Here is a 17,184-nt window from a genome sequence, read left to right as displayed (position 1 = left end):
TGCATGTAGAAGCTGCAAGTGTATTAACTTCGATTTTGGCACTTTCTTAAAGTACGTCGAGTTTTTATTTATTTATTTATTTGGGTTTTACGGCGCACCAACACAGTATAGGTTATATGGCGCCAAACAGGACTACAAATTTTGGTTTCACAACTCATTTACATCGAATTAAAAACATGAGGTATGGAATCAAAATTTGCATACCTGCTGGAATCACAGAGTTACAGCAAAACCAAGTATCAAGACCCTATTAGTCGCCTCTTACGGTCGAGTAACTTCCAGTAGTTCACCTTCTCATTGCATATGCATGATTTTTGTTGTCGATATTTTTTTTTCACTTGACTAACATATTAACTACATTTTTGTGGGGAAAAAAACACACACTACAGCATTGCCTGTGGTTTTAAACTCTCTTCTCTGGTTTCAAAGGAAATTCTTCTTGGTTACCATAGCAACCAGATTTCTGCATGAACTCACTTCAATTTAACTATTTTTGGAAAACCTCATACCAGAATTATGAAGTTTGAATGGAAGTAACCTGGCAATTTGGCAGATGATGTAATACAAACAAGAGGACCATGATGGTCCTGAATCGCTCACCTCTTCCCACATGACCCAGTTTTGAGTATGACGTCGTTTTTTCTATTATTTGACATAGTGACCTAGTTTTGAACTTGACCTAGGTATTATCAAGATAAAAATTCTGACCAATTTTCATGAAGATCCATTGAAAAATATGGTCTCTAGAGAGGTAACAAGGTTTTTCTATTATTTGACCTATTGACCTAGTTTTCGAAGGTACGTGACCCTGTTTTCAACTTTACCTAGATATCATCAAGGTGAACATTCTCACTAATTTTCATGAAGATCTCATGAAAAATATGGCCTCTAGAGAGGTCACAAGGTTTTTCTATTTTTATACCTACTGGCCTAGTTTTTGACCGCACGTGATCCGGTTTCGCAACTGATCTAGATATCATCAAGGTGAACATTCAGATCAATTTTCATGAAGATCCATTGAAAAATATGGCCTCTAGAGAGGTCAAAAGATTTTTCTAATTTTAGACCTACTGACCTAGTTTTTTACCGCACGTGACCCAGTTTCAAACCTGACCTAGATATCATCAAGATGAACATTCAGACCAACTTTCATACAGATCCCATGAAAAGTATGGCCTCTAGAGAGGTCACAAGGTTTTTTTTTATTATTTGACCTACTGACCTAGTTTTTTAAGGCACGTGACCCAGTTTCAATCTTGACCTAGATATCATCAAGGTGAACATTCTGACCAATTTTCATGAAGATCCATTCACAAGTATGGCCTCTAGAGAGGTCACAAGGTTTTTCTATTTTTAGACCTACTGACCTAGTTTTTGACCGCAGTTGACCCAGTTTCGAACTTGACCTAGATATCATCAAGATGAACATTCAGACCAATTTTCATACAGATCCCATGAAAAATATGGCCTTTAGAGAGGTCACAAGGTTTTTCTATTATTTGATCTTATGACCTAGTTTTTGAAGGCACGTGACCCACTTTCAAACTTGACCTAGATATCATCAAGATGAACATTCAGACCAACTTTCATACAGATCCCATGAAAAATATGGCCTCTAGAGAGGTCACAAGGTTTTTCTATTATTTGACCTAGTGACCTAGTTTTTGACGGCACTTGTTCCAGTTTCGAACTTGGCCTAGATATCATCAAGATGAACATTCTGACCAATTTTCATGAAGATCTCATGAAATATATGGCCTCTAGAGAGGTCACAAGGTTTTCCTATTTTTAGACCTACTGACCTAGTTTTTGACCGCACGTGACCCAGTTTCAAACCTGACCTAGATATCATCAAGATGAACACTCGGACCAACTTTCATACAGATCCCATGAAAAATATGGCCTTTAGAGAGGTCACAAGGTTTTTCTATTATTTGACCTACTGACCTAGTTTTTGAAGGCACGTGACCCAGTTTCAAACTTGACCTAGATATCATCAAGGTGAACGTTCTGACCAATTTTCATGAAGATCTTGTGAAATATATGGCCTCTAGAGAGGTCACAAGGTTTTTCTATTTTTAGACCTACTGACCTAGTTTTTGAAGGCACGTGACCCAGTTTCGAACTTGACCTAGATATCATCAAGGTGAACATTCTGACCAATTTTCATGAAGATCTTGTGAAATATATGGCCTCTAGAGAGGTCACAAGGTTTTTCTATTTTTAGACCTACTGACCTAGTTTTTGATGGCACGAGAACCAGTCTTGAACTTGACCTAGATATCATCAAGATGAACATTCTGACCAACTTTCATAAAGATCCCATGAAAAATGTGACCTCTAGAGTGGTCACAAGCAAAAGTTTACGGACGGACGCACGCACGGACGGACGACGGACGACGGACACCGCGCGATCACAAAAGCTCACCTTGTCACTTTGTGACAGGTGAGCTAAAAAATGGTACATTCACAATGTACGGATGGACAATGAATCGATTAAAAATGCCATGTAAAGTCCAACACACTATTTTAGTTTTCATATTTAATGCATAATAAATGATCAATCAAGATATACATGACACAAATAATATACTGAAAAATTGGAAAACGAATGACAATAAAGTAGACCTGTTTTATGCAATGATTTCATGAGAAACAATTATGGCTGACTTGAACAAATTATTTCAAAAACGACATGTTTAACTTTCAGAACAAAACAGAAAGCTTAATTCCAGAAAGTGAATAACGGCTGGCAACTCAAAAGTATGTACATATGAAAGGCAATTTTTCATTTTCAGAAAACAGGATTCACTACATCCAAATTTTCAGTTTATTTCAAACCGGTAATTTGAAATGTACAGAAAAAAAGAACAGGTGTTCGTTATTACATAAACCAAAACCTCTAAATAAAACTATAAAGAAAATCCTTAAGAATTGCAATAATCTGTAATAGAATAATCTGATAAATTTCTTGCATATCACAAAAAGTTTTTCACACGATATATTTGCTTACATACAATGGTACATAGTGTACATGTATACTGCATTTTATTTCCAAATTTAGTAATTATATATTATCTATCTCAACAAGAAAGTATGATTTTGTGTGGCTAAGTATTTTATTTCATAAACGAAAACATGGGTTTTTTGACTGGTAATCAATAGCAGTACTTAAGTGCCATATTTTCCTCTACTAGAAACCAAAATTATAGTCGGAAATTAATCTAGAGCAGGTCCTGGTAGACAACGAATATATATATTTTCTTCTTCAGGAGTCACAGCTTAATAAACCGCTATTTATCAATACTATTCCGATAACAAAAACTAGCCTAATATGGTCTAAAAGATTTGATTATGATACAAGATGAAAACTTGTCGTATTTCTTAAATTTCCTTGACATACTGTGTGGGAGTGATAAACAGATATTCTAAAAAATATGTTTAACTGGGAAAAAACATGGTTTTTCCTTGCATAACACAGATACACATTTAAAAACATGGCTTATCAACCAGCATATTGTACATTACTGCTGGCTAACATTTTCAGATCTCTTTTTTTTCTAGTTTATTAAGCAGATTAAGTAGCTTTATGTACCACTTAACCCTTATCAAGCTGGACATGACTGATTCTGCCTTTGCGAAAAGTATAGATCATGATTAGCCTGCACATCTGTGCAGTCTGATCATGATCTGCACTGTTCGCTATTCAGTCAGTATCTTTTTTTTTTGTATGCATCCCTTTTAACAGTTAATGGTACAGTCAAAATTGAAAGAAGGCCAGGTTCATTATAGAAATTTAGTTGGGTAAGAGTTAAGGTTGTACACCTCTCTGAAAGACAGATATTTTCTTTACACAATATTGCTGGATCCACCTAAAGTGTAAGAGGGTTTTTCATAATAAATGGCTTTATTTTGAAAGATCTAGATATGAACTACACATCATTCTAACAGTCTACGAGGATAGTGTTGTAGGATCTTTTCGAAAATTTAAAATATCTTTACTAACCATTCATATCTTGCAAGTTAAAAAACAAGATGGCCCTATATCGCTCACCTGAGTACCATTGCTCTTAATGATAAGATCAAGTTTTGACATAGATCACATAGGCATAGACATTAAATATCATCAGGATAAGTATTTTCTTGTAACAGTCCGTTTTGACCTAAGGGTCCTGACCTATATTCATTTACATAAAACAAAGGGAGGTAATTGTCATAAATTCAGTCAAAAGTTATCTACCCTGATTGTCCAAGTCCATCTGATGGCATAAATGACATTTCAAATCAGTATCTTCATTGGTTACCGAGATACACCCATTTTAATTTGAAACAAAGGGAGGTAATTTGACATAAAATCAGTCCATAGTTACCTACCCTGATTGTCTCAGTCCAGCTAATGACAATAATGAAATTTCAAATAAGTCCTATGAGTACTTACTGATATAATTCCATTTTGATTACAATCACGGGAGGTAATCAGATATAAAATAACTCTGGAACCTACGACTGGATCTGACAGATTCGTCATGGCATCCTAGATTTATCGTTGTTGAAGATATTCTGGAAGTTTGTATCAAATCAAACCATAAATGAATAAATTTGGACCTTTAATGGGCCATAACTCTGGAACCAATTAAGGAATCTGGCCAGTTCAAGAAAAGAACCAAGATCTTGTGGTGATACAAGTTGTGTGCAAGTTTGGTTAAAATCAAATCAAAAATGAAGCTGCTTTTGTGCAGACAAGGTCAAAATAGCTACTTTTGGCCCTTTCAGGGGCCATAACTCTGGAACCTATCATGGAACCTGGCCAGTTCAAGAAAGGAACCAAGATCGTATGGTGATACAAGTTGTGTGCTAGTTTGGTTAAAATCAAATCATAAATGAAACTGCTATTGTGCAAACAAGGTCAAAATAGCTAATTCTGGCCCTTTCAGGGGCCATAACTCTGGAGCCCATAAAGGAATCTGGCTAGTTCAAGAAAAGCACCAAGATCTTATGGTGATACAAGTTGTGTGCAAGTTTGGTTAAAATAAAATCATAAATGAAGCTGCTATTGTGTAGACAATGTCAAAATACCTAATTCTGGCCCTTTCAGGGGCCATAACTCTGGAACCAATAGAGGAATATGGCCAGTTCAAGAAAGTAACCAAGATCTTATGGTGATACAAGTTGTGTGCAAGTTTAGTAAAAATCAAATCATAAATAAAGCTGCTATTGTGCAGAAAAGGTCAAAATAGCTAATTTTTGCCCTTTCATGGGCCATAACTCTGGAACCCATAAGGGGATCTGGCCAGTTCAAGAAAGGAACCGAGATGTTATGGTGATACGAGTTGTGTGCAAGTTTGGTTAAAATCAAATCAAAAATGAAGCTGCTATTGTGCAGACAAGGTCAAAATAGCTAATTCTGGCCCTTTTAGGGGCCATAACTTTGGAACCTATAAAGGAATCTGGCCAGTTCAAGAAAGTAACCAAGATCTTATGGTGATACAAGTTGTGTGCAAGTTTGGTAAAAATCAAATCATAAATAAAGCTGCTATTGTGCAGAAAAGGTCAAAATAGCTAATTTTTGCCCTTTCATGGGCCATAACTCTGGAACTCATAAGGAATCTGGCCAGTTCAAGAAAGGAACCGAGATGTTATAGTGATATGAGTTGTGTGGAAGTTTGGTTAAAATCAAATATGAAGCTGCTATTATGCAGACAAGGTCAAAATAGCTAATTCTGGCCCTTTTAGAGGCCATAACTCTGGAACCCAAAAGGAATCTGGCCAGTTTAAGAAAGGAACAAAGATCTTATGGTGATACAAGTTGTGTGCAAGTTTGGTAAAAATCAAATCATAAATAAAGCTGCTATTGTGCAGACAAGGTCAAAATAGCTAATTTTGGCCCTTTCAGGGGCCATAACTCTGGAACCTATAATGGGATCTGGCCAGTTCAAGAAAAGAACCAAGACCTTATTGTGATACAAGTTGTGTGTAAGTTTGGTTAAAATAAAGTCATAAATGAAACCTCTATCGTGCAGACAAGAAATTGTTGATGGACGGACAGACAGATGACGGACGAAGGGTGATCACAAAAGCTCACCTTGTCGCTATGTGACAGGTGGGCTAAAAATCATTCATTCACAAATAAAGACATGTAAATTTTTGAAAATTTTGATAAAAAAATTACTGACATTTACAGGAAAAAACCCCATCAAAATTGTTTTTTTTTTACAATGAAAAATTAAAAATTAATCAAAATATTTTGAAAATGTAAAAAAATTTCAATAACATCCCCCATCCCTTAAGATTTTTTTTTTAAATTAATGTATCAAAAGCACTGTCTAACTAAGAAAAAACAGGGGAAAACCTTGTTACAGTAAAGGTGGATTGAATACTAGGTAACACTTCATAGTGAGTAATTACTTGCTGATTTCTGACATCTTACTGAATATCCTTAAATACCAACAATAAAACTTCAGAAAATACAGAAAAGTTGCAGAAATATGGTGAAGTTTATCCCCAAATACACTGGCTTATTTCATCCTATGGTGATATTTTACTTAACATGTTTAAAGGTAAAGATTTTATTTTAGATTATATTAATTATATATTTAACCATGTCATCCGGTTACCAAAATCATGATAGTTTGACATTTCTAATGACTGCATAATATACAAACTTGATGAAAATGATTCAGAATGTCCGAGCCCCAGTCTAAGGCCAAAGTTTTAACTAAAACACTAAACTGGATAAAGCAGGTTTCTCAAGTAAAAGTAAAATTTACATGGTCAAACAAAAAGTGTGAATAGTACAAATAAATTTGTTTGTATCGATTACGTCATACTTTTCCTTGGTAATACGTTTTACTAACGCAGAAAAAAAAATCAAAATACAAATGTTTTCATGTTTATACAAGTCACATATACGATTTAATACTTTTTAAGAGATATTCAGCAGAAAAACGACATAAATTTATCATGAAAAGAATTACTGTTTCGAAAACATTACAGTCAGTTCAAAAGGGGCACACCTCTAGAATTACGTCATTTTTTTTCTTAATTTATACAACACTTCCATTTGTAGCTAATTGCTAATAAAAGGTAAAATATAGGCGACTGATTTCTTGGCTGTACTGATATATTATTAAAACTCGGGGTAGTCTACAAAATATGTAGACAAACTCCCGAAAGTGTAAGAAAATATAGTGTAACTCTACAGGCAAGCCTCTTTAAAGCTAATCATTTGTGGGCAGAATGAACGTTTTCTACAGTTTAACATAGAATGCACATATAACAAAGGAAATGAATACAAATGTACGATGAAGAACACTATTTGTTCAAGAAGGGAGACTTTAACGTTTGTGCAATTCGGGAATACCTTAACAAGAGATGCTAGAAGGAAGTGACTTATGTCCCCAAAGAGGTCTACCCTTAAAGACCTGCTCCGCTGCTATTCAAATTCTATTGTGTGTATGCAACCTAGGATTACTAAAGGTAACAGTTAACGCCCATGCGCCACATTTTAGCATGCAAAACCAAGGGTATTTTATATAGAATTTTATATAAAACAGACTATTCTGACAGGCATCACTGTTCATAGTCAGGATTTTCATGCTTTTTCGGTGACAATTTAAGGTTAAAAGGTAGGGCTGCAGCAGGTCTTTAACTGGGACATTCAGACAACATGTATTCACCATATTCAGTGTTTATTCAACTCTTCAGTTGTTTAAAATTTACAATCGAGACAAACTGTCTAGGACCGACAGATGACCTAACATAATGTGACCACTTCATTTCTTTCTTCGGGACATAAAAACTGACAATTAAATATGTTTATACTAAGGTTACTTTGAAATCATTTTAATTGTTCCAAAATGTGTGAAAGGCTCACTTTAACCCTTATCATGCTGGACATGATTGATTCTGCCTTTGCGACCAGTGCAGATCATGATCAGCCTGCACATTCATGCAGTCTGATCATGATCTGCACTGTTCGCTATTCAGTCAGTATCTTTTTTGGTACGCACCCCTTTTAACAGTTAAATTAAATGGTACTGTCCAAACTGGAAGATGGACCAGTTCATTAAAGAAATTTAGCAGGGTACAGGTAAATGGTGTGGCTACATAAACAATACTATTTCACTTGTATGAACACATCTGTAAAGGGGGAAAAAAGACAGTAACAAAAATTACAACAGAATAGTAACAGAAAATACTGATTATTAAAATAAATGAAATTGTCAAACAAATAACTGAATAACATGGAGATGTCCTGAAATGATTATAACATGTGAACATAACTTTAACAAATAAACGGACACATGAAACAGATTCAGAAGTTCTAACACATTCTGGACCTTAAGGTAGTACACCTGGTAATTGGCCAATTATGTATCCATCGTGTGTGATTTCTATATTCTTAATTTTTTTTAAGGAAAGCTGTGTATGCGTTCAGCTAAATTTACCTCCGAAGAATGCCGAAATCTCTCTATATATATAAATAATCATATGGATATTACAGAGTATCATTACTAAAGAAGAAAAAAAAACAAGTTATCTGGCTCAAAGTTTATAAAAGTCAGTTGCGAGACCTGTCTAAAGATGAAGCTTGCCTTTTGGTCAGTTTCAAATTTGTGCACTGAATTGACCACAGAGATGCTGCTCATTTGAGACTGGTCTCCGATTTAACTTTTACATTTTTGGTGCTCTATTCATAACCTACGAGACCGAAAGGAGTATTAGATTAGTGTTACTAAATGCTAGACGAGTTCAAAATTAAAAGGAATACACCCAAAGATGTTCAGACAAGGAAAATTCCACTTAACCAATGTGAACTGACAAAGATGTTCTCCTGTGTATATACATTCTGCATTTTAACATTATCACATTTTGCAACATCTCAAATGCATATTTTTGGCACTGACAAACATTGACCAATCACTGTACCAATGTCACAAATCGGGCCAATGCAGTGACTTCAAGACATTTCATGGTGGAAGATGATAGTGACGAGCTGATTAATCATGGCACTGACAAATCCTGAATAAATGGTCCATGACGTGATCATGTACACAACTTTTCTTTGATGACCAATTCAAACATGCTCTTAATGCCCCCAGTTAAATTGCCCCTCTTAATCAATAAGGTACACCTATAAAAAAGGATTGTGAAAATAGACAGTTTCTGAGCATTCTCTGATTAATGCCCTCTCACTTATAAATGCTTCAAAACCAAACCAAAAAAATTTTTTAAAAAAATTTGTAATTGAATACCATCAAATGCAACATTATTTGTTTAAATTTATTCATCAGAAGTTGGATTTATAATCATGTTTTACTGAAAAATCTACAAAAATAAGTTAGGACCTTAATAAACAAACCCTTTGCTTTGAAAGGGCATTGCCGCAACAGAAATGATTTCAAGTACCAACGACCTATTGTAAGCAGGCTGGAAGGGTTCCTCACATGCTGACCCAAGCAGGGCTCAAACCGGCAAGTGATTCTAAGTCAGCGAACCTAACCACTCTGCAATGGTTGAAGATAAAATAAATGAATATTTTATTTTGTACTTAAAGATTGGATTTTGTGATTTCTCCTAATAAGTCACTTAACAGCATTTATCAATGAAAAGTATTTATCAACTAATAAAATTCTGCTATGAAATCATCTATTATTACTGTGTTATAGATCTACAATAATTCCTGTTAAGCAAAAATTATACATTAAATTCCTTTTCAATCGTGTTAAAGATATTGTATTCAAAATTAATCTCTCCAGAACTACACATCTCTGCAAATAAACAATTACAATAGTGAAGTTAATGTTTAACCTTCAGCCTGCTGGCAGCAAGTGACTCTGCCTTTGCGACCAGTGCAAACCAAGATAAGCCTGCACATCTGTGCAAGTTCATCTTGGTCTGCACTGTTCGCTATTCATTTAGTAAATTTTCAGTGAACACCCCTTCCAGCAATAAATGTTTTTTTGGTTAAAATCAAATCATAAATGAAACTGAAAAGTTTATTATAGAAATTTAGCAAGGTAAGTATTAAATCTATAGTCTTTTCCACTAGTCTAAACACAGTCACATATTAATGTTGAGAAGTCGTACCGACTCGTAGGCGGAGGAAACACATTTGACCTCCAAGCATTTGATATCCGTCTGTGACGTCAGTACAGTTTGACATCAGAACAATGTAACAATTTAAACAATTTACTGGGGAAAATGGCCAACTACTGCAAATGTCTGTATTTGATTTCTCTGAACTGAATTTACCTTCAAGTTATTCAGTTTAATGAAACAGTTGTTACCTTTCAAGGTTGATTCATCAACCTGGAAAAAGTGATAACAATCTTGAGCTATGCCCTTGGTCATTATCACTTTTTCTATGTTGATAAATCCTCATAACCACCTCACTGAAAGACGACAACATATTTTATTTCCAGTACTTTTGCTAAACAAACCGCCCCAAAGCAACAATCGCCCCAAAGCAACAATCTCTTTAAAAACAAATATATTTGAGTCTTCCCAGTACTGTTCACTCCAGAAATGTTGTTCTGTAAAAACAGATAAAAGAGTCAGCTTAAACTTTCCATGTATATGCATGTAAATGACTCGTGTATTACAGCCTACATAAACGTGACTGTATGTCTAAATTCGAATTAACTTTAGCATTCTCAGAAACTTACTGAATTGTATGACAATATCTTCACCTGCATGTATGAGATCTTATCTACTCTGTATCACACCAGTATTGTAAAATGCACAACACATAACTAGGTCACAATAATAAATGCTTGGTTTATATGACATATTTAAGGCAGTGCATTTCATGAAGATTTTCTCATCCAAACTACTAACAATGCATTACGCTTGCTACATTATACCTAAGTAACAGAATTTGTTTACTCTGCTAAATTTCTAATATGGACTGGTCCACTAATCAATTTGGGCAGTACCATTTATTAATTGAAGAGGTGTTCACTGAAATTTACTGACTTAATAACGAACAGTGCAGACCATGATCAGCCTGCACGGATGTACAGAATCACTTGCCGACAGCAGGCTAAAGGTTAAATGCTGTATGACCTTTCTGACCAAAACCTTCAGAGAGCAATAACCTCTCTTACAAAGGCAGGTATTTCCTGTCTCATTTACGGCAGCAGTCCCATAATTCAAAATTACGACTGGTAATATCCGTTTGATTTCATATTTTCCATACGCGATTTTTTTTACTTTTTCAGCTTTTACTTTGACAGGTTGTAATGGAAAGCCAAGTGTTCATATGACCAATAGTAACTGCCGGGGAATGCTGAAACAGCCTAGAGCGTGTAATTTGGCCAGAAAAGGTGTACTATTATTACTGATAAACCACCTTGACAAAAATCTACTGAGCAGCAACCTCTTTACAACAGCCTCTATAAGCTTTCCTAGAGGTGTTTGCTCGAAAGAAGTAGTATCATGCCTTGATGTAATTTTGGACCAGAATTTTTTTAAATAAATCCTGTGTGGAATAACATAACGACATAACTCAGTCACTTCTTTTGATAAACTAACTATTATCCATTTTCAAAATTGGGACAATCAGGGTATGGTTAATTAGAAATTAGCTGTTATAGTTCATAAAAACAACAGGATCCTTAACCCAAGTGAAAATTACCTGTCAGGGTTCATAGAACAGGATCCCTACCTTATATTTATTCAACACAAGTTATTTGATTATTCAACACAAATTATTTAAAGGCAAGTAAAACTCAGCCATTACAGTCAAAGAATCCCTACACCTTTCATAACAGGTACAACTAAGCCCTTCCATGACTCTACCAACATCAAACATCTTTAACAACACTGTAAACATGCAATCCAGTCTTTAAAACAGTTTAGTAATACGAGTACTAGTAACCAGACAAATGTATATGTAACATTATTATTAACAAATTTCATACAGGTGTCTCAATACTACAGCCAGCTTACTGTGATTGGTGTAAAAACAGGTTAACATGTTCTGCAGCAGTGATTCAATACAGGTCACTGTATGTACTTCTAAGCATATCAAGAGGACATGGCACAGGACTAAAAAACCTTGATCTTAAAACGTAGAGGATTTTCCTTGGAGAACGTGTCCTATAACAAGTTCTGTTCTGTGTTTAACTTACTATTTTGCAATACCAGATGTACTTTTTGCTTGAATTAGAAACAAGAAACAAGGAAATTCCATAAAAACTAGGTTTTCAATTGCATCACGCCAACAGGTTCTTTAAACAAGAGCTGTCTGTAAGACAGCGTGCTCCACTATTCAGGGATTTGACAGTAAAATGAATATATGTTTCAATAAGATACCTCTACTTTAAAAGGAAGATACACCAAGGGGCATAATTCTGTCAAGAACACAAATTAGAGTTATTGGGATTGTTACCACACATGCAGATGATGATGATTAAGATATATTTTGAGTTTCAAGTCATTATTTTATATAGTACCAAAGTAATGTCCAGAAAACGAAGTTTGTTAACAAATTTAAGTATAAAAGGTGCATAATTTGGTAAAAAATTTTTTTTTATTTATTTATTTGGGTTTTACGGCACACCAACACAGTATAGGTTATATGGCGCCAAACAGGACTACAAATTTTGGTTTCACATCTCATTTACATCGAAATAAAAACTTTAGGTATGGAATCAAAATTTGCTTACCTGCTGGAATCACAGAGATAAAGCAAAATCAAGTGTTAACCCTATTAGTAGCCTCTTACGATCATGCAAGGGTAAGGCAGTGGTTCCAATTCTTTTCAAACACAGATAGACCCAGAAACACATGGTCAAAAATACAATTAGAGTTATGGGGTTTGTAACCACACATGCAGATGATGATTATAAAGAAATATTTTTAATTTCAAGTCATTATCTTTTAATGTACCAAAGATATGTCTAATAAACGAAGCTTTCAAAAAAATTTAACATGAAAATAATTCCAAGTATAACAACTTTGTGACCTTGACCCAGCCCCTGCACATACTTTGTTTGTATGCTGGACAATGTTTATGTGAACTTACAGTAAGATATAAGCAATAGTAACAAAGGTATGACAGAAAAACAAAGGTTGCCAAAAAAAAAAAAAACCTTAAAAATAACCCAAGTGTAACACCTTGGTGACCTTGACCTTGGCTATAATGGGCCGAGCCCCTGTACATACTTTGTTTGTATGCTGGACAATGTTTATGTAAAGTTACAGTAAAATATAAGCAATAGAAACAAAGATATGACAAAAAAACAAAGGTTGCCGAAAAACTTTAACCTTAAAAAAATCTAAGTATAACACCTTGGTGACCTTGACCTTGGGTATAATGGGCTCAGTCCCTAAACATACTTTGTTTGTATACTGGACAATGTTTATGTGAAGTTACAGTAAGATTTAAGCAATAGTAACAAAGATATGACAGAAAAACAAAGGTTGCCAAAAAATTTAACCAAGGAAGGTCACGCCGACACCAGGGCGAGTAGAATAGCCCCACTATTTTTCGAAAAATGGAGCTAAAAAACGGTCATAACCTATAGGCCAAGTTTTATTTCAATACATCAGTGCAAACTAAATTTATTGTACGGAAACCAATTTTTCTATTTTTAGCAACAGCAATCTTGACCTTGACCCAAATGACCCCAAATGCAATCCCAACCTTCGTCTCCTTACCATCTATCTACAGGCCAAGTTTGGTGACATAGCTTTTCCAAACTAAAGTTACTGTGCGGAAACCAAGTTTGACGCCCGCCCGCCTGACGACATACCCCAAACTAATAACTGATTAAAAACATTACTAGTGCCATACATGTATATGGTCTTTTAGGTCAAACAAGAAACAGGTCACATGAAGACTTCAGAACTTTTAACCTTTGCTGGCGGCAAGTGATTTTGCCTATGCGACCAGTGCAGACCAAGAACAGCCTTGCACATACATGCAGGCTGATCATGGTCTGCACTGTATATACAGTTTCAGTGAACACCCCTTTGAATAAAAAATGATACTGTCCAAATTGAATGATGGACCAGTCCATTTTAGAAGTTTAGCAGGTTAAGGAAGACCAACGATGCCTGTTCCATCACTGTCAGGTGTCTTGTCACATGAACCAAGGGGGCTTAAACCATACACTGCATTGGGCTATAAATTTTGAAAAATACCAATTTTGACTATATTTCTTGCTTGATCAATTTATAACTTTCAGAACGGCTTAATGACTACAAAAACAACATAAACATGAAACAAGGCAGTCTGAAAGACAGCTAAATCCCCCGCCACTGCTATGGATAGTGAAAGGGTAAACCCTTGACCTTTAGCTGTGACCTTGACCTTGAACTGACATGGCTGACTCATGAATTCTGCACAATGTCTTGATGAGGTGATCATTTGACCCAAGTTTCATGAAAATCCTTAAAGGGGTTTAGGAGATACAGAGCTCTAACCTTTGACCTTGAGTTGTGACCTTGACCTGGAGCTGACATGGCTGACTCATGAGTTCTTGATGAGGTGATCATTTGACCCAAGTTTGATGAAAATCCTTCAAGGGGTTTAGGAGATACAGAGGGAACACAAAATGGAAGGCTCAAATCTTTGACCCTAAGTTGTGACCTTGACCTTGAGCCGGCATGGCTGACTCTTAAGTTCTGCACATCGTTTTGATGAGGTGATCATTTGACCCAAGTTTTATAAAATTTCCTTCAAGGGGTTTAGGAGATAGAGGACACGAAATGGAAGGCTAAAACCTTTGACCTTGAGTTGTGACCTTGACCTTAAGTCGGCATGGCTGACTCAGAAGTTCTGCACATTGCCTTGATGAGGTTATCATCTGACCCAAGTTTGATGAAAATCCTTCAAAGAGTTTAGGAGATATAGAGCGGACACAAAATAGAAGGCTCAAAACTTTCACCCAAAGTTGTGACCTTGACCTTGAGCCCGCATGGCTGACTTATGGGTTCTGCACATTGTCTTGATGAGGTGATCATTTGACCTAAGTTTTATAAAATTCCTTCAAGGGGTTTAGGAGATATAGAGTGGACACAAAATGGAAGGCTCAAACCTTTGACCTTGACTTGTGACCTTGACCTTGAGCCGACAAGGCTGACTCATGGGTTCTGCACATCGTCATGATGAGGTGATCATTTGACCCAAGTTTCATGAAAATCCTTCAAGGGGTTTAGGAAATATGGAGCGGACACGGAAGTGTTACGGACAGACAGAAGGACGGACGGAGACCATTCCTATAACCCCCCACCACTTGTGGCGGGGGATTAAAAAGATTTCTAAATAATTTTTGTTTTTCATATTTCATTGGCATGTAACATTCACCAGCATTTTTCTATAACATTTTTGCCCATACAATTAAAATGACACAAGATACCCTCAAATGATATATAGCTAAAGTGTACTTTTAATCAATTAAAACATGACATGACCCTTGTGATATTTTTCCTTATAACCAATTCAGTGTTCAAATGAAAATTAAAGAACACTCTTTTTGTCTTATACATATTAGTAAGTCAAATGTGGTAGCACTTTTTCTTCACTGCTGCAAGTAGGTCGATTTCACGCAGTGTTTTTTCAGTTTTTAAGGAGAGTTAGCAGGGCCAATTACGAGGGGACAATCGTACCAAAGTAACTAAAACAGGGGGAAAATTGCGTCTTAATAAAAAACAATCTTTCATAAATATGTCATACTGGAAAAAAAAGGATTACAAGCATATTGTCGTGTTTAAAATAGTATTGTTCACATAACAATGTAGATCTACTACCAGAATTTTTTTTTTGAGGGGAAATTTTGTTTGTCAAAGATAGCGGATTTTCTTTTTTTTAAGCAGAATAGAGCCAAATTTTGGCACAAAAAATAATGGCTAAAAAACGCTATGATTTCATCTTTAGCATGTATTATTTAGAAATAAACATGACTTGTTAATAAAGAGTTGTAAACACTTTCTTAATGCAGTAATATAAAGATGAACATTGTTCTCCTACATGGGAAACAAGTATATCCTAACGTAACTCATTTCATGAACAAGTAACACAGGGAATTTGCAGGAACCAGAAATGTAAAGTTTTTGCATTCGTTTGCACAGATAGTTGGCAGTTTGCATTTTTTCCAGTTAAAAACTGCAATTTCCAAACTCACACAAACATCCATACTAACACTTAAACAAGAGAAAATTGCACAGTGCTATCCATCTTCCTTCGGTGGTGTAAACCAACCTGAAAAGAAAATACAATAGAAATTCCTTGTCAACGATCTTGTAACTACACGCTGTTTTTTTGTTTTTTTTGCTGTAAAAGTTTATGATTTTGGATAAGAACATGTATATTCTGATTTTATGTATTTCTTTCATTTTGAATAAGCTTATAATTTGATTTTATACAATTTTTTTTTTTTACAAATCTTATCTGGTTATGTGATTTCAAATGACCAAGATTTTTTTGGAAACATTCTGATCATGATTTATGTAGACTGACTAGATTTTTCTATGATTTCATTGAAGACCTAGATTTTTCCCCAAGTGACACAGTTACAATTTATCCAAGATTTTAAACAGACAAACATTCCCACTAAGTTTCATGAAGATCAGGTAGAAAATGTGGCCTTTTGAGTGTTAACAATGTCTTTCTCTGACTTGCCAAGTGACTTAGCTTTTGACTTAGATAATCCAGTTTCAAACATGACCTAGTTTTTGTAGAGACAGACATTCTGATAAAGTTGAATGAAAGTCAAGTAGAAAATGTGGCCTCTATAGTATTAACAAAATTACCTAGGATAAGATCTCAGGCAACTAAGTTTTGAACTTGACTTTGATTTCAAAGAGACAATCTGATAAGAGTTTTAAAAAGATCAAAAAGTAAATGTGGCCTCTCGAGTTTGAACAATGTTTTTTTTAGTTACCCAAGGTGTCCTTCACTTCTCATTAATAAGACGAGAAAGAGAAACAGTCAGTAATGGTACAGTATCCAGAAACAATTGTTAGGTTAATTTTGAACAGAATCCAGAAAAAATTGTTAGGTTAATTTTGAACAGAATCCAGAAACAATTGTTAGTTTAACTATATGCAGAATCCAGAAACAATTGTTAGGTTAACTTGGTGTAGAATCCAGAAACAACTGTTAGGTTAACTTGGTACAGAAATCCAGTAACTTGGTACAGAATCCTGATTAGAAACAGTTGTTAGATTAACTTG

At 35.1% G+C, this 17,184-nt stretch overlaps 1 protein-coding gene across 1 annotated transcript in view; it reads right to left on the bottom strand.

Annotated features, from left to right (window-relative positions):
- Positions 1–2,527: 2,527 nt before the first annotated feature.
- LOC123566687 (ubiquitin-conjugating enzyme E2 Q2-like) overlaps positions 2,528–17,184 on the bottom strand; it is a 43,208-nt gene continuing 28,551 nt past the window's right edge. Inside the window, exon 12 of the mRNA XM_045360995.2 lies at positions 2,528–16,210. Within this exon, the coding sequence (XP_045216930.2) occupies positions 16,179–16,210 (32 nt within the window). The 3' untranslated portion in view covers positions 2,528–16,178. The remainder of the gene's footprint in view (positions 16,211–17,184) is intronic.

Source organism: Mercenaria mercenaria, chromosome 8, assembly GCF_021730395.1.
Source record: "Mercenaria mercenaria strain notata chromosome 8, MADL_Memer_1, whole genome shotgun sequence".
Taxonomy (NCBI): Eukaryota; Metazoa; Mollusca; class Bivalvia; order Venerida; family Veneridae; genus Mercenaria; species Mercenaria mercenaria.
The sequence above is the reverse complement of the archived record's forward strand: the minus strand, read 5'-3'. Positions and strand labels throughout refer to the sequence as shown.